Genomic DNA, 17,993 nt, shown 5'->3' on the forward strand with positions numbered 1-17,993 from the left:
TCTTATTTTTTACTTCATGGGTCTTCTTCGGAAGGCTACCCTTGTTGGACTTAGCTCACTTATGGAAGTAACAACTCCACTCAACCACTTCTGCTATTGCAACATAGCAACTGGTCATCTTAAATAGCTCCTTGGTGTTTTGAGGCGGATACATAACCATATATTATGTTAGTATCCTATTTCACCCTCTTTGTCCGAAGGCTTGAATTGCTAAAGAATCATTAATATCAAGAATTGTATTTACGGTATTATTGAACCTCTTGATAAACTGCTGGAGAGCTTCATCGCTCTCTTGGCGAAGGGGATGCAGGCTATCTTTCTTTTTCGGAACGCTTTGAGTAATAGAATTGAGAAATCTTGTGTGCCAAGAATATAATATTTGTTTGAAGCATATGCCTGTGTTTAGTAATGGCATTTGATATATATTACAACTCACTCAAATTTTGTCATTTACTGTGTTAGAAGAAACAAGTGAAAAAATATCGACATTTACAATTTAGCATCAAACCTATGCTACCTTGCTAATTTCTACCACAAATAAATACCACATAATTCGGTTCATTTTCCCCCTCAATACAGGTAATACTTTTTGATTTGCATATTCATCAAAAACATAATAATGTTCCTCAGTTTGTATTCCACCGACTAATTTGGTGAAAAAAAAATCTTACAATACACTTTTTGCACAGTGTGCACCACAAATTGAAGCAGAATCCATAAAGAATTTGAAAAATCAACTTACCGAGGCTGGCAAACCCTCGAGATCCAAAATAAAACGAAGACCAATTTGGCTATTAAGTCGGTTGTCGTCTTTCACAAGACCCCAGACGCAAGGGCGCGGAGCCGGGGTGGAGTTGCCCTAAAAAAAAAAGCCGGGTGGAATAAACAGCGGAGGCCGCATCAAGCACGGCGACCACCTGCCGCCGAAGACCGTCCTCCGTCCATCCCCAACCCAACCCCAGCCGCTGGCACGCCGCACACACACAGCCCAGGTGTCCCGTGCCCGGTGCTCCTCCAAAGTCCAATCCAATCTGCCACCCCCACGCCGTACCCTACCCACCATTATGTGACGGGCGACCTTTCCAGAGCGACTCCACAGTTCGCTGTCACGAGGGAAGCCAACCATACCAATACCAAACAACTCGCCGTTTTACAGCTCGCGTTGCCAGCCGCTCAAGGCAAGCCAGCACCATAATCTCCCTGGGATCCCGGCTCCGGCTAAAGCTGATCAGATTACCCAATCATCTTTCGCCAAGATCTCGACAGGACTAGCCCATGGTGAGCTGCGCTGATTTTATATTAGTTGCTGAGATTATTATTCTAGTGCTAGCTGGTAGTAGGTACTTGCGTGATGGGACTTGGTTGAGTTTTAGTTTTGCCTTTCATTTGTGTTCTTCAGTTCTCTGGAGCAACCTGCCATGGTGAGCATCCTTTTCTCTTTCTTTCCTTTTTCTTTTCTTTTCTTTTCTTTCTTTTTACCTGCAAAGTGCAAAGTGTCTGTTGTTCTTGGAGAATTCCGTGATCTCGGTACAAACCCATTGTTATGCTGTTTTTCTGGATTCGTCATACAGTTCTTCGGTTCGGGTTGCTCCAATTGGTTTTCTTCGTCCGTGTATCTAAACACCCGGAAGGGGGCGGGTTGTTTGGCCATGGTTAAACTGTTGAGTTCGCTTGCTTGTTTCTTTTAACAGTTTTCTGAAATGAGCTGAGCATCGCTAATTCTGGAATGAAATCTGGGCCAGTTAAATGTTGGGATTGTATCCTAATAAACCTTATTCTTTTCTGGAGAATTTCCAGTTTGGTTGCTGCAATTGTGTCTTTCTTGATTTGACATGGTGATGAGCCTAAGCGTTGCAGAAATCGTAACCACTATTGATTTGCAGTTTTGTCTTTGAGTTCAACTTTTTTTCTTCTTCTACTGCAGCGTGTACTAATTGGAATAGATAAGTGGCACCATGGGTGTGAGGAGCAGGCATCCAAAGGCGTTAGCTTTCCGCTGCTATCCGGCGAGCCATCGGTCCCTAACTCTGGTACTGTGGTGCCTAGCAGCATTGGTCATCGTTGTGAATTTCCATCTTCTCATCATTCGTAAGGAGGACGAGGGTATCGGTTCACATGAGATCCGTCGATCGATTATGAGAGAACTGGAAGAGGTGGAGGAGGAAAAGTTCCGGTTATCACCACCCCGGAGCCGGAGGAATCCCCGGGCTGTGCGGCGCAAGGGCGAGAAGAAGCCGCCCACCATAGTGGATGAGTTCTTGGATGAGTCTTCTGCGGTACATGATATGCTCTTCCCAGAACAGAAGACGGCTGTATATCCAATCAATGGTGGGAATGACAACTTGTCCTTCTACTACCCAGGGAGAGTTTGGCTTGATACTGATGGCAAACCAATCCAAGCTCATGGAGGAGGTGTACTGTATGATAAGAGAACCAATACCTATTTCTGGTATGGGGAGAATAAGGATGGCAAAACCTACAAAGCTCACAACAAGGGAGCAGACCGGGTGAGTTGAACTGTTCTGATGCTATTAACACCATTTGTGTTCAGGGATTTACATGATATGCGGCTGTAGAAGCACTTAACTCAAATGTTTCAATTTATGTCATGTTCCTCTGTAAAACTCAAAAGGTACTAGCTAAATATAGAAGAACGTGGTTGTGTGAAGTTTGTATTTGGGGGCATAAGAATTAGATACGCAGTATCAGATTGTATACACTGTATGAGAACTTCACCCTTCATTTTAGAGTTGAGGCAGATAGTACATGCAGAAACCAAATTGGTTGAGCTGCTTTAGCATGTATTGCACATGACCAGAGCAGACTCAAGTAGACTTGATGGTCTGTTAGAAGTGCGAAGAAAAATTATGGGAAAACATCAACGTCCCACTTTCCACAACTTTCTTGTAGGACTTTTTTTTTCTGCATCATTATCATAAATTAATGTCTTCCTCCAATCAATTATTGCTGGAGAGATTTCTTTGCTCCTTTTCTATTTTGATAAAACAATCTTCGAGATAGTTAAAAATAAGTATATAAAAGAAAGCTTAGTTTCTCTAAATATGATTGTGAACATTTCAGTACATGTGTAGCAGTGTGTGCTAATGCATACATCTAATTTTGCTGACCTTTTAGATTCTATCGATGAGGCCAAATTGCTAGGGGACATTTTGGAAGTTACGATCTGTTGGGAAGGTAAGAATATTGTCTGGGCGGTTTAAGGAGGGTTACTTGGTATGTAGTAGTATATAAGTTATAACGATGAAAAGCTTGATAAAAAATAATTTATCATATGGCTGCTTTGTGTAAAAACTAATTGATGCTGCTTACTATTTATTTTGTATTGTTCAAGCAGTGTCAGAATCATAATATGCCAAGTAGTACTTGGAACAATGAAATATCAGTAGATTTGGGCCCCTGTTCACATAACACCAAATGAAGAATCAGCTCTATGTTGCTGGCTGTAATAATGCAAGAAGCAACCCAGTAGTTTTCTTTTTTCTTTTCGCAAAGTTAGAAGGTTAAATCAGTATAAGAAAAAGACATGTAGCTTTTGTTTTAGATTACAAGGTAATCACGCACGCACACATATGCACACCAACGGCAACATATTTATTGATTTAATCTAAAGTAACTGATAGTGCAACACCAACAATCGGAAAGTGAATTTTCTTTTTGACAATTGGCCTCTTCTGAAAAGCAGAAAAAAAAAAAACCTTTGTTGTTATGAAACCTTTGAGGCATTTCTAGTTCAGTAAGGATTCCCTTGATAGAGTTCGACTTGATTATCCTGACATAAAGAAAACCAATGTAGGACAGGCCATGGGAACCAGCAGAGTTTACTAGATTTCCCAGGAACAGAAAACACAACACTATATGGACATACAAATGTATTTTGCTGCTGACAAACAGAAAGAGATATTTTGGCAGTAGAACTTTTTAGGTGCTACTTTTACTTTAGTACTTCAAGTGATCCCCCTTTTTTGTCAATGTTCCCGTTTAATATACTATTTAGCGACTTTGTCATTCGTAATCACTAACCAGGATAAATTATTTTCCAGGTTGACATTGTTGGAATAAGTTGCTATTCTTCGGAGGACCTGTGGGCATGGAAAAATGAAGGAGTTGTCCTCCGTGGTGAGGAAAAGAATGTAACACATGACCTCCACAAATCCAATGTCCTGGAGAGGCCCAAGGTGATATACAATGATCGGACTGGCAAATATGTGATGTGGATGCACATAGATGACGCTAATTACACCAAAGCGTCAGTTGGTGTGGCCGTCAGTGACTCCCCGACAGGCCCATTCACTTACCTCTACAGCAAGCGTCCACATGACTGTGAAAGTAGAGACATGACCATCTTCAAGGATGATGATGGGAAGGCCTACCTGATATATTCTTCCGAGGACAACAGTGAGCTCCACATTGGTCCATTAACTGATGACTACCTTGATGTCACCAATGTGATGCGAAGGCTTCTCATTGCACAGCATCGAGAAGCTCCTGCGCTCTTCAAGTACGAAGGCACATACTATATGGTAACCTCTGGTTGCACAGGCTGGGCGCCAAACACTGCACTGGCTCACGCAGCAACGTCAGTAATGGGACCCTGGGAGACACTGGGGAATCCCTGCGTGGGAGGGAATGAAGTCTTCAGATCAACAACATTCTTCTCCCAGAGTACATTCGTGTTGCCCATTCCAGGGCTACCAGGCTCATTCATCTTCATGGCTGACCGGTGGAACCCGTCTGACCTGAGAGATTCGCGATACGTCTGGCTACCTTTGACGATTGGGGGAGTCCCTGACGAAGCTGCAGATTATAGCTTCATGTTCCCTCTGTGGTCCCGGGTCTCCATTTACTGGCACAAACGGTGGCGGCTCCTCGAGGGGTGGAAGGATTCTTGAAAAATTCTTAGGAATATGAAGTTCCTATACGCTGTTACATTGACAGATACCAAAGTATTGACTGTCTAGGTCAGATGTAGATGCTTGCAGAGTTGTAAATGTGCAGTTTTCGAGTTTGCTCTGAAATCAGATAAAAAATTGTGGCCTTTGTGGGCGAGGTGTGGTGTTGATCCACTTGCCCTAGTTTCAGAATAATGTAGCTGCACCTTCAGTATTATTAATCCTTTCCTTGTGGTCTGCTGTGAATTTTGTGGTGATGGATACGAGAGCTGGTTCAGTTCCAGCATCTTCCATATTTGGGCTATGTGTCCTTAATCCAAGATGCAGAATGTGCATGTGAAAATTTCTTAGGCCTGTCACCTATTATCATCCTTTGTACACCTGAATTGTAACATGCACATAGGGCTGCGGTTTCCTGCAGAATTTTTGAATCTGCAACGTTCAGAACTGTGTCGCTAAGGTATTTCTGTTACATGCCATCGTCCATTACTGCCAAGGTATTATTGTTTTAAACCACTGCTGCCAAAGTCAGAACAGACGTGATGGAGTTCTTTTTTTTCCCGGGAAATTGATGGACTTGCTCTTGAAAATGTAACTTCAGCATATCATTATACATACGGTTTATCTTATTCGTCAATTTCTCACCTATGATACTTATTCATTATTCTCTCATATACTTACAATTTTTTTCATATATTTTAATACAAATCTTAACGTAAATAAGCTTATTCTAGATTAAAATCTAGGAGACCAAGCTCCGAGACTGTCGGACTGATTGAATCTGTTGTAATCAGGCTGATTAGTGACGTGATTAGCTTCGCAATTAACAGTCTCCCCACGCGTCGATTCCGGAAGGCAATGCCGTATGACTTATCTGCAGACTAAACACGCGTCCCGCGCCGCAAGGCATCAGGACTCCTCGGGGCTAGGGTTCTCGTATCCATTGATTACAGATCCGACGGTCAATATCGAATATTACACTTGCCGTTTAAACTTCCAACCAATTAAAAGTTGAAACGGTGAGTGTAATATTCAACTAGCAAAGAAATATTTTTTTTTATAAATTATCGCCGTTTTATCTTTAGCTATTTCATTTGTCGAGAACAACTTTCTCTCTCTTCGATAATTTTATTATATTTTCCCCAACAAATCGCCAACTCCAATCCAGTCGGTTCCCTCCATCCGGTGCGGAGTTCGTTTGGGCGCTCGCGTGCGATCTCGCAGCGAAGCCATGGGAGGGGGAAGCATCCGTGCGGCCGCCAAGGCCGCGATGGTCGGCGGCTACCGCTCCGCCGCAGCCGTGCGCCGCGCCATCCTACCGCCCCAGTCTCCCCACTCCTCGGCCGCCGACAGCCGCCACGCGTCCACGTTTGCGGTGGACGAGTGGGTCATCCCGGAGCGCGAGGTGTTCGGGCCCGTGCCCACCCGCGAGGAGGCCTCGGCCGCGGCGCTTGACCTCAGGGACGCCTTCGAGATGTGCGTAGCCTCGCTTGTTTACTTTCCACTCTTAGTTCTCCTTGCCGTTTCTGCTTTTCTGATCTCTCTCGTTTCTTTCGTTACTATGGTTGGGTAATTACTTTGCTTAATTTGACGGTTTGTTTACTCCACTCTGATGTAGTAGTAATGGCAATGCTAATGCATGCAATGTTGATGGCCGTGTCTCATGTTTCCTTTGACACTAGCTAAGTGTCGTGAGATAACACAAACATTTACACCGTAAACTCAAAAGTATGAAGATATTGATGCGTCGAATGAATATGTCAGGAGCGATATCGTATCTTGATTTTAGATTTGATCTGAAAAAGAGGAGATTATCTACTAATTTTTTCTTATTTTTTTATTTTTATTAGTAAAATATATCTTATATCTTTAGCCGGTAATAAGACGGTAAAACTAGAGTATGCGAGTGGATGCCAAAAGTGAGTAAATTACTCGAATTTTATGTATTTTATTAGATGAGAGGAGAGTAAGGGAAGATATGACGCGAGAACTAACTCATATTTTATATAGTAGAGATTATTACATGTCGACGAGAGTGGATAATAAAAGTGGATAAATTACATAAATTTTATGAGATTTTATTAGATGAGAGGAGAGTAGTGGAAGATATGAAGTATGAAATAATTCGTGTTTTATATAATAGAGATTAGTAGAGGTCTTGCGATGCTCCCAGTGCAAAACACGACAGTACGCAAAGCAGTACGAACCATGATTAGGTTACATAAAAGAAAACATACGGATGCTTATATTCTTTATAGGTTATTCCCTTTTATGCTTGTAGCTGTTGTTATGTATACTTTGTTGTTTTAGTTAAAGCTGATGACCCATTTTCATGCAACCAGCGTTAAGGTTGAATCTCATATTGCTGATCCCAAGACACATCTCTCGCCTAGCGACCTGGATGATCATACAAAGGTTGCTCAGGAAAGTGCATTTCCGGAACTTGTTCTCTCTGAAAACTCTGTTCATCCAGAAACACCTAAGCAGGAAGATAGCTACGAAAATTTGCTCGTTACATCTGGAGCCCCTGGACCTGTTGTTCAAGCATTCACATTGCTACATGAGAGCCCTGAAGTTCAGGTTCGTCTCTCCGATCTTGTATGGCAAATGTTAACACACAAGCTGCCACCCTCTGTTGTTCCTTTTCTTGTGTCATCGTCAGGTCTCGGTTTTAGTAGGTAGTCAGGACTTGATTCTTTTCGTATTGTTTATCATATCTTGGAGAGACCAGAAGTCCTCATCCGATATATACAGAGGACACCTATTCTATACTCCTATATGTACTCTCACATGCAATATACCACCTAAACAAACACTTTATACTCTTTTATCATTTTTAGTATACTCTAATACTAATTCTAAGATACTCCAATATGAGTTGTACGAAAAAAAAATTCAATGTTACCCTTTCATTTTTACTATATACTCTTTTTTATACATAAAAGAAGTATATACGCAAATTATGATAAAAATCATGGAATTTCATAAAACTTTTTGTGGGATTTGTATTGTAGTATCTTATAATTACTAATGAAGTATATTTAAAGTGATAAAGAAGTATAACACACGTGTAAAAATGGTATATGAGAGGTGGAAGTACATACACCCAAGAGTACATACTAGTTTCTATATATATATATATATATATTCCCATTTTGCTTATTTTTAGAAACCTGCTCCTAGTTACTCTGTTCCTAGGGAACCTTGAGGCTTGAGCACAATAAACATATTTTTAGTGCTGAATATTTTTCCATATCTATTCTTCAGTACCTTTCCCATCTTATGTTAGTTTGAATGTATAGTGCAGAAGCTTAATGCCCCGAGACTTTCCCACTTTACCTTGAACAGACTTTAAATTGTGGCATCTTGAGTACATGTTCTCTTTCCCATCTTTTTACCTTCAGTCTTTCTGCGCTGGAAACTTCTATTTAAAGAGGATTGCTTTGTTGTGAACCTTTGCTACTTGCAGGATGTTGTTGCCTCACTTGCTTCAGATAAGAATGTCTGGGATGCTGTGATGAAGAACGAAGAGGTTATGAAGTTCTACAAGACATACGAGACAAGTAAGCATTATTGTCGACATTCTTCGGTGATTCGTTAATTCAGTGTTCTTCATAACCTAACTTGTTTTCTTCTCTTCGATCTTCCTTCTTACAGAGTTCAGCGACTGTTCTAGTGTTACTACAAGCGTTACCGAAAATGAGGTGGAGGATGGTGAGGCAGCCAGTTCCGAGTTCTCTCCAAGCGCTGGAGAATCACTTAAGGATTATGTGGAGAAAATGAAGGCACTGCTGTCCGAGATAGTGACCAATCTTTCAAGCATGATGCAAGATCTGGTCGCAACCTCGAACGAGGGCCGTTGCAAGGGAAAGCTGAAGACCATGATCATGAGCTCCAGCAAGGATTTTGCAAATGCACCATCAGCATTTGTTCTTTTGGCTATTGCATCGATCGTGGTAGTTTTGCTTAAGCGTGCTTAGGTCAAATAGAATATATAAAGAGAACTTCGATCATCGCGTGCACTTTACCAGTTTAGCTGGTACGCGATCGTCGCGAAGTGCTATCGTCTTTGCTGCAGATCCATGCAAGGTGGTACCGTGTTGCATTTTTGAGATCGCATTGTTGCATTGCAATTAAGTAGCCCAGGATGCCTTTCGGGTTCAGTAAAACATTCTTCAAAAATGGTAATCTAAGAGCAAGCAAATGATACAGAAAGATGAAAGGTAAATTGTGGAAGTGGGCAATTGACCAAAGTGGTGAGCTGGTTTCAGGAGTAACGAGAGTACAAAAAGTCAACACAAGATCTCCAAGCAAGCTCTAAGCACTGCCGTCCATATGGGTTTGTACACCAATCTTAACAAATGCAATGATGATGAACACTTGACAACCGTAAAACGATTCTTCCCTTTTCAGTTGGCTGCATTCCCTGTCTGATACCTCAGACCTTGGATTTCCTCTATCCTTGAAGAAGCTGCGAAAATGTGATGTCCAACCACTCATGGACGCGGTCGCTGACATGTTGCCGACATGGAAATCAGGCCTTCTAACCGTTGCTGGCCGCGTCGTTCTTACCAAAGTGACCCTAAGGGCATCTCCAAGGGGTTCCCGTTGCACCCACCGTTCCCTTCTCGATGGGAAAACAAACGCAAGGGGAATGAAACGCTACCTCCAACGGCCTCTCATCGTGGGTCGGCACGGGAGGGGATAGGAGAGAGGTTCCCACGCCCCAAGGAACCTCTCTCTTATCCCTTCGTGGAGATGGCGAGCGGGGAGGGGGTTGGAGGTTGAGCTCGTGCTTTCGGGCGGAAGAGGCAGAAGCGAGGTGCGGCGCAAGCGAGGAGGGCGATGAAAGGTTGATGGCGATGGAGAGCGGCTCCCGGAGGATAGATCTGCGCATTGGTGTGGAGGGAAGCAGCGACTGTACCGGAGGCGACGCGACGGCGATGACGAGCGGCAACGGGAGGTACGAAATTATCTCCAAACTCTTTCAGATCTGAGTTTTTTTTGCGCCAATCGGGTGATGGAGCTATGTGTGCGAATCGTGAATCAGGTGATGGAGGGCCGACGACTTGTCGTGCGGAGTAGAGGGGAGGAGCATCGGTTCAGATTGTGGGGATGTTCGGGCGTTGCTTGGGGTGGTACCTCGGGGGTGGGGGGTGGGGGAGGGGAGGGGTCTGCTCACCTCAGAGCCTTCTCAGTTTGGTGGGCTATCTCGGGTAGGTCTTGTTGGTCTGTCGGCGCCGACTGGATGTGTGTCACCATAGTGCGACGTCGGCCTCGGTAGGAGCTTCCGGCTACGTGTGTGCTCATGGCCTCCCCTGATTCGTTGTTGTAGATGGACGCAGCAGCGCTTGCCACTCTCGTGTCGAAGATGCAGGACCAAGTGTAGGAGGCGGCTGCTGCGTTGAAGAAGGCGGCAAGCGACAACTTGAGTCCGGATAGCACCCCTGCTGCTATGGAGCTCAACACATCACTTATGGAGGTCGACTCCATTGCGGTGGACTTGGATCAGCTAGTTTTTCAAGTTGAGGATGTCCTCCGCGGCGGTGTTGTGCCCAATCATGTTGGTTTGGGCGACAATAGCAGCGCGACAGTTGAAGAGGAAGCATCAGGATCCAATGACATTGATGACGACGACGTCCTTCCCGATGACTGAAGCTCCGATGATGTCCTGTGTGCTGATACAGATGATGGCCTATCCATTGAATCTGATCGTTCGTGGAGGTTGTAGTCGGGTCAGGTGTTGGTTACTTTAGTAGAGTGAAATGGTGTGGTATTGTGGTCAGCATGCCTTTTGATATATGTGGAGTTTAGCTATAATTTGAACCCTACAAGGCCTATAATTGTTAAACTTATGAATGCCTGGGTTGCCATGGTTGTATGCTATTTTAGTTTATGTAGGGCAGATTTGTTAAGTTTTAGAATGCAAGGATTTGGGATTGCAATCTATGAACTTTGAATCTGGATTTGTTCTGAAATTGTAAGGTGTTCTAGCTGACCATTTTTCTGAGTCTAACAGCTACTTTTGTTGATATGCATGCTTGCTGGTGGCAGTACACTCCAATCAGCTAAAGTTTTAATAGGACTGCAGTGCAATTGGGATATCTTTAGAGTTTTCAATTCTAATCTGGGTGCAGCAATTTGTGTTAATTTTCAATTGGATTCTTCCGATTGGGTTGGTGACTCGATAATGCCTTTTGTTTTATTGTGTTTGTGTAGTAACCTGACCATGTATTAACTTGTTTGATCGTTAGAGCAGACTAGATATCCCGCGAATGGGTCAGGGTTCTATTGTGTCTACAAGAAGCCATTTTAGTGGCTTAATACTTGTATGTTGTAACTTGGTAGACATTTTATGGATGTAGCCCTGTCTCTTGTGATCGATTATGATGACCACGCCAGATTTCTGCTCCAGTAGCTATGTTTTTTGGGAACGATGGTCACAGTTCTCTCATCTCCTCACGTGAATGAAGGACCAAGCTGCCATCCTAGCTATTCCACTTCACTCTTTGGTTGGTGTGTTTGTCCACAAACTCTAAAATGCAAGGGAGAATGGTCGACCATACTGCTTCCAACCAGAGAACAAACCTGTATAGACCCCTGAGTGAATTAGTAGTAAGTTTTTGAAGTACACTGAATATAGCTAACTTCACTATGGAACAAGATAATCAGTTCAACTAGTTGTATTGACATATATATGAAATCATATGTAAACCATAGTTTTGTAGTGAGCATGATCCTATTAAAAGGTCTAGTTATCTATTCCAGGTGTAATTATCTATTTCACTATCTCAAAGTACCTGAGTGTGGTTGCCATTGCGGTTGTTCTTTGTTATCAATTTCTAGAACCAGGATCAGAAAAGCAAGACAATGCTTTGATGTACTACCCTTTGTTATGTTTTATCAGTTGAAATGTTTGGGAGATGATCTTCCAGTAATGCAGGCTGCATGGTGACCCTAAACTTTTTCATCCTAGCTGACTAAACCTCCAAATGGAGTATGGAAGACAATAACATTTTTGTCACTAGGATATAGAACAGGTCTCCAACAAAAGGTATAAAAAATTGAAATGCCATATAACTGTCTGACAAAATAAGGGTCAGTACATATGAAAAAATTCTAATCACTGCTATTCCTGTAAAATTCTAACCTCAGCACATATCTTTAGAGTAGTAGTAGTGCAGCTGTATGGTTGGTTTGGGTCAGAAGAGTTAGCTTACAAAGTACATATCCTTATAGATTTCATATGAATTAGCCATTCAGTTGCATGTTCATGTTCCTTTTTCTTGTGATGTGCAGGTGCTCCATGGATCCATTTTACGAGAGTTTCTTCAGGACGGAGTGCAATGGATGACTTGGTCCGTGCTAGATATGCAGGAGAGACCCTCCACTGTTGCACCTACATTGGAAATGGGCCACTTTGTGGTTGCAGGCACTCCTGTCTTGCACCTCGTGCCCGATGAGGCCATGGGGCAGGTCAGCATGGGTAGCGATGATAAGGGGACGGAGAAGGTGATCACCTCCAAGAGGAACAAGAAGGCATAGCTCAAGACGGACTGAACAAAGTGGACAGACGAGGAGGACGAGCTGCTCGTGTCTGCATGGTTAAACGTGAGCCAGGATCTTATAGTTGGAACTGATTAGTCAAAGGAGATGTACTGGGGCAGGATCGCCCATTACTTCAACACGTACAGGAAGTCGTCTATGATGCAAAGGTCAGACAAGGCTTTGATCAACCACATGAAGCTCATCACGAACGCAGTTAGCAAGTATGCGGTGCACGTGAGGAAGGTGGAGCAGCTCAATGCTAGCGGGACCAACGAGCGTGACAAGGTATGCACATATTTTTCATGTTGGAGCACTAAAGAAGACATACAATCATGTGTTTTTGAATGACCCAATTTAGCTATTCCATTTGCAATATAGTACTACTAGTAGAGTCCTGCAACTGGGAACAAGTTTTTTTCATGTCATCATTGTGCATTCTCCCCTCCTCACATTTTACCTAAAAATTCATTATACATTCTGATTGCTTGTTGTCAATACAAACTGTAACTAAAACAACTCAATAGTTCTTGTCATTTTGGAGGACCAAGCTATGTAATCAATAACGTCTAGTCTTTCCATTTCTTTCCTGCATAATGGGGATGATGTTAAAAAGAAGACAAAAATTGGTAGAATCATTAACTAGGAAGTCATAGTGATTAAAATGGCTAGGTACCACAATGGAGTAAAGAGAAATCCAATCCCTTATTAAAATTGCTATTAGGTAGACAGAAAGGAGAGAAGAACATACCTACATGAGGATAACTGTGCCATTTAACTAGGTTCACATCACCACCAAGCTCAAGTAGACGTTGGCCAAAATTTTGAACAACTGAACATATTGCAAGTTGACCATCCTCTGAACAGAGTGTTAGTATTGGACCAACATGCTGCATTACAAAGGACTAAAGTTACATATATTCACAAATATGTTCAACTTCGACTAGGCTATACATCAATGTGATCAATAGAGTGACATATCCCTGATGAGTATAGTGTTTCCCAATATTCTTTATGTTGTTCTTCAAATGTGATCAATAAACTGTAGTTGTGTCATTCACTCATGTTTCCCTTGTTGCGCAGATGACTCGTGCTTGCACAGTGTATAAGGGGATTGAGGGGAAGCCTTTTGCATACACGCATTGTTGGGTCATGCTTGCCGACCACCCCAAGTGGCATGCGCACGAGGCCACTGATCTAAACCCGTAGACGCACGTTGCTTATGCCTTCGCAAGGTGCTTATGCCGGATTTGCAAGGACTCAGTGTAGTGTGGTCTAGTTTGTAATAATTTCGACAGACTTTGAAACTGTGTGTGGATGTGGCCAAACTCTTTTAGTCATATGGTATGGTTGTATGCCACCTTGAGTATTTGAACTCGTTCAACGTAGTTTCTGTGTAGGTCTCATGCTTTACTGCATGTACGGTTTCACCTGATTGTTAGCCAATATTTGCACGTAAGTTCAGTGCAGTTCGATTTAGAGGTTTTCTGGTTTTTGTGTTAGCCAATCATGTTGCAAGAATATATGCAGTCCTGCTATGAAAAGTCAGTGTACCAGGCTCAGTGATGCATCATATATGTAGTCCTGCTATGAAAAATCTCAGTGGAGTCGTGGAGGTTTCAATAAGTAAGTCTGAGGAAACAAATATTTGTAAGAAGAAATTGGTAAAATTTCACATGCAAAGGAATAGGAGAGCCAACACCTGCACCTTTTTAGCTTGACATGCTACTCTGAATTTCTGATGGTGATGCAATGTATCATCTGGGAGAGGCACTATTCTGGTTTACTCCAAACAAGTTGGTCATCACAGATTCCTGGTTCCTCTTCTGCACCAAGCACATGAATAGATTTTTATTGGATGTAGTTCCACAGCGAAAGCCTACTCCCGTATATTATGTTATATTACGAAGCATAACATTGCAACTAACATAACTTAAACACACATATTACAACGCCAATGCATGGACTAGGGAACAGGACGACCTTTCTACTATACTCCATGAAGACTCCATAGGTGCTATACAAGATCATCACATAGTTGGTGGTACAATGCCCGATTCCCGATTGCTCGAGTTACTTCTATGTACTGGAGGGCAGCTTGGTCTGCATCATGAGCAATTGTGGCTTTCTCGCCCATATAGTCATACACCTCCTCCTCATCGTAGCGGCCCCTCTCGTCCTCAATTATTATATTGTGCATTATGACACATGCGGTCATAATATTATGAAGTGTGCTTTCATTCCAAATTCAACCTGGGCCACGAATTATGGTGAACCGTGACTGCAGGACACCAAATGCACGTTCAACATCTTTCTGGACCAATGCTTGCTTGGCAGAGGCATACACGCTCTTGTTCCCCCTTGGTGCTGAAATTGCCTTCACTATGGTCACCCATTTGGGGTATATTCTATCGCCTAGGTAGTACCCCACGCCATGCATGTTACCGTTAATGGTGTATGACACAGGAGGCGCCGTGCTGTCTGTGAGCCTGCTGAAAATGTTAGAGCGGTGCAAAACATTTATGTCATTCAAACTACCGACCATTCCAAAGAAAGCATGCTATATACATAGATCGTATGACACAACCGCCTCCAAAGCTCCATGCCATGCTTTCGGGTAATTCTTCCAAATCCCAATGCATACAGTCGATGCTCCCAAGCATCCTGGGGAACACTCGTTGCTCGCCAATGGCTAATAGTCGAGCAGTATCCTCTGCAATGGGAGCGCAGAGGTACTGATCGAAGCAAATCAAGAGAATGGCCTCCACAAATTTGGTTAGGGTGAGCATCGTTGTGCTACCCCCTATTCAAACATACTCGTCCACTGTGTTTACACTAACTCCGTATGCCAGTTGACGTATGGTGGCTGTCATCTTTTGGAGGGAGCTTAGGCCCAGCTTCCCAGTGGCATCCCTCTTCTGCCGAAACTAAGGGTCGTGGTCCTCCACAACAGTGGCAATTCTCAAGAATAATGACTAACTCATCCGAAACCTTAGAGGGTGACCAATCGTTATAAGTACTCATCGATAGCTATAAATGTGTTAGTACTAAATATGGCCTTACCTACAACGGAACGATGCATCACCATACACTGGGACATCGGCGAAGTAGTCTCAGAATAACCTAGCAGCACCTTCCCGGTGCCCGCAGTCTATAACTGCATGTCCTAGCACGGAGCAACGGTGATGTGGGTGATGTTGGGCAACAAGCTCTTCCTCCTCGATGGCGAGCAGCAACATCAATTCTTCCTCATCATCACTCGAGTCTGATGAAAATATGGAAGGATCTCCAAACATAGACAAGCTCATCGTGTGAATGTAAAATGCAGAGGCAATTGCACCTCTCTACTTTGGCAGCCACCCTCTTTTATAGTTGTGGCAGTCTTCTCGAGTAAGCAACCCGCGCCTAGCTTCCCTTGCAAGATAACGACCATGAGCTTCCTGGCTTCCAGGGGAAGAATCGTGACCACGAAGATATCAGGCATGTGGTTCCTAGCTTCCAGGAGAAGAATCGTGCCCACAAAGCTAGCAGGGAATTTGGTTAAGGAATTAAGACCATTTATGTACAAAAATACATGTACGTATTGCTGGTTGATGTGTGCTTGGAACCATGAAATGGGTAGTGTGCATGCTGCTTTGATCTGTGTACTTGGGAAAACAACGAAATATAGAAGAGAGTGGTAATGAAAATTGGTGGCAGAGGGAGTTTGTATTGGAGGCGCATGCAGCATTCTTCTCCCTATACAAAATACATTGACCGTGTATACGTGCCACATATTGTAGTTGTATTATATGTGTCATGACAGTTATGTGGAAAATGATAGAATATTAGAAGTCTGTTGGGGAAGGGAATGGGGAAGTGAATGTTGTTGGAGTGCAGGAACCTGAAGGGAACGAGTCTGGGAAGGGAATCCCTTCGGGAAGAGATTTTGGGGTAGGAAGGGAACAAAATGAAGGGAAACAGTTGGAGATAGTCTCACGGTGATTCCTATCTACTTGTCCATGGCCTCTTGCCTACCACCTTGGGCGCTGGAGGCTATTGATAGGATTCATCGTGCATTCCTTTGGTGCAACACTGATATGGTGTCCAAAGGACATTGTTTGGTCTCCTGGTCACGCAACTGTCTACCGCTCTCTCTTGGCGGGCTTGGAGTTCTCAACCTCTCAAACCTGGGCTTCACCCTTCGATTGCGCTGGGAGTGGTTGCGTCGGGTCAACAATTCGCGGTCCTAGGTATCCCTGCCATCAAAGAGCGAGCTCATCATCCGTTTGATGTTCCAGGCTTCTTTCTCAGTTGAGGTTGGTAATATCGCTAAGACTCTGTTCTAGATAGACAAATGGTTGGCTGGCGCTTCAATTCAGCATATGGCACCCCATCTTTTGCAGGCGGTTAGCAAGCGCTTCTCGCGATCAAGAACGGTAGATCAAGCCTTGTGCAACCGTCGATGGGTGCGTGACATTACGGGGTCGCTAACAGTGCTCATTCTTGTTGAGTATCTTCATGTTTGGGACACAGTAGAGCAAGTGCGGCTGTCGGATGACCCTGATAAATTCATTTGGCGGTGGACGGCCAACCAACAGTACTCGGCCTCTTCAACTTATAGGGTGTTCTTTTTTGGGCAGACCAAACTTCCTGGAGCGTAACAACTCTGGAAGACAAAGGCTCTGGCGAAATGCAAGTTCTTCTTTTTGTTGGCGTTGTATGGTCGTTGTTGGACGAATGACTGACTGCAAAGACACAAGGAATGAAGGACCATGCTCCCTCTGTTCTCAGGCTTCTGAAACTATACAACATTTGCTCTTGGGTTGTGTCTTTAGCCGCGAAGTATGGTTCCACCTCCTGAGGCTGGCATGCCTTGACCAGTTTGCACCGCGGGCAGACATTGAGCTGGTTGACTGGTGACTCCCTACTCGTAAGCAGCTCCCTAAGGATCTAAGGCGCAGTTTCGACTCCCTGTTAGTGCTAGTCGCCTGGTTCATATGGAGGGGGAGAAACAATCATGTTTTCAATCGTGCTGCTTCCTTGTCGGGGGCTCTGAGCAAAGCGAATCAGGATGAGGGGCGCTACTGGTGCCAATCCGGCAATAGGCGGCTAATGCAACTCCTCCATCCTCCTTAGCTAATCTTTGTCTAAGTGTTTGGTCCATGCAAACTGTAATCTCCAGCTCTGGATCGCCCAGGCGTGATGGAGTGAACTCTTGTGCTTCTTTCTCTTAATGAAACAACGTGCTCAGGCGCGTTCTCAAAAAAAATATGGGTTTCTACACAAAAGCTTGGGTTTCCCGGTTCCCACTTGAGATTTTCTGAGTTTAGACTAAGATATCAGTTCATACGACTAGTGAAAACATGAACTCCACAATAATTCAACCTCTTGCGAAGTTAGCAGTGTCCAGTTCTCCTTAACATCTCATCTACATACGGCAGGAAAATCAGTTAACTTGACAGTCTCATACACACTAGTGGCAATATTGCACAAGCCCACCCTTAAAAACCAGTATACCTTGTGAGCACACAAAAATGAAGGCACTATTCTCCATAT

General features: G+C 43.6%; 2 protein-coding genes across 3 annotated transcripts; both read left to right on the top strand.

The window, feature by feature from the left end:
* Positions 1 to 856: 856 nt before the first annotated feature.
* On the top strand, positions 857 to 5,156 carry LOC133916687 (uncharacterized). Of its 2 annotated transcripts, none has more exons than XM_062360475.1 (3): positions 857 to 1,278; positions 1,925 to 2,507; positions 4,062 to 5,156. In XM_062360475.1, exons 2-3 carry the CDS (start codon positions 1,956 to 1,958, stop codon positions 4,908 to 4,910), a joined length of 1,401 nt encoding a protein of 466 aa, XP_062216459.1. In that variant the 5' UTR covers positions 857 to 1,278; positions 1,925 to 1,955; the 3' UTR covers positions 4,911 to 5,156. The 2 variants fall into 2 exon arrangements, with proteins under 2 accessions (XP_062216459.1, XP_062216460.1); XM_062360476.1 differs by lacking the exon at positions 857 to 1,278 and adding an exon at positions 1,286 to 1,421.
* An 875-nt stretch (positions 5,157 to 6,031) lies between these two features.
* On the top strand, positions 6,032 to 9,129 carry LOC133914442 (uncharacterized). The gene is made up of 4 exons (XM_062357546.1): positions 6,032 to 6,386; positions 7,253 to 7,490; positions 8,380 to 8,473; positions 8,568 to 9,129. Exons 1-4 carry the CDS (start codon positions 6,142 to 6,144, stop codon positions 8,888 to 8,890), a joined length of 900 nt encoding a protein of 299 aa, XP_062213530.1. The 5' UTR covers positions 6,032 to 6,141; the 3' UTR covers positions 8,891 to 9,129.
* Positions 9,130 to 17,993: the final 8,864 nt, after the last annotated feature.

This window comes from Phragmites australis, chromosome 4 (assembly GCF_958298935.1).
Source record: "Phragmites australis chromosome 4, lpPhrAust1.1, whole genome shotgun sequence".
Lineage (NCBI taxonomy): Eukaryota > Viridiplantae > Streptophyta > Magnoliopsida > Poales > Poaceae > Phragmites > Phragmites australis.

Excerpts from the sequence above, each read along its gene's own strand:
- LOC133916687 (XM_062360475.1), top strand. The coding sequence starts at position 1,956 with ATGGGTGTGAGGAGCAGGCATCCAAAGGCGTTAGCTTTCCGCTGCTAT. Across the intron at positions 2,508-4,061 it reads ACAACAAGGGAGCAGACCGG|GTTGACATTGTTGGAATAAG; the intron begins GTGAGTTGAACT and ends ATTATTTTCCAG.
- LOC133914442 (XM_062357546.1), top strand. The coding sequence starts at position 6,142 with ATGGGAGGGGGAAGCATCCGTGCGGCCGCCAAGGCCGCGATGGTCGGC. Across the intron at positions 6,387-7,252 it reads CTCAGGGACGCCTTCGAGAT|CGTTAAGGTTGAATCTCATA; the intron begins GTGCGTAGCCTC and ends TCATGCAACCAG. Across the intron at positions 8,474-8,567 it reads CTACAAGACATACGAGACAA|AGTTCAGCGACTGTTCTAGT; the intron begins GTAAGCATTATT and ends TCCTTCTTACAG.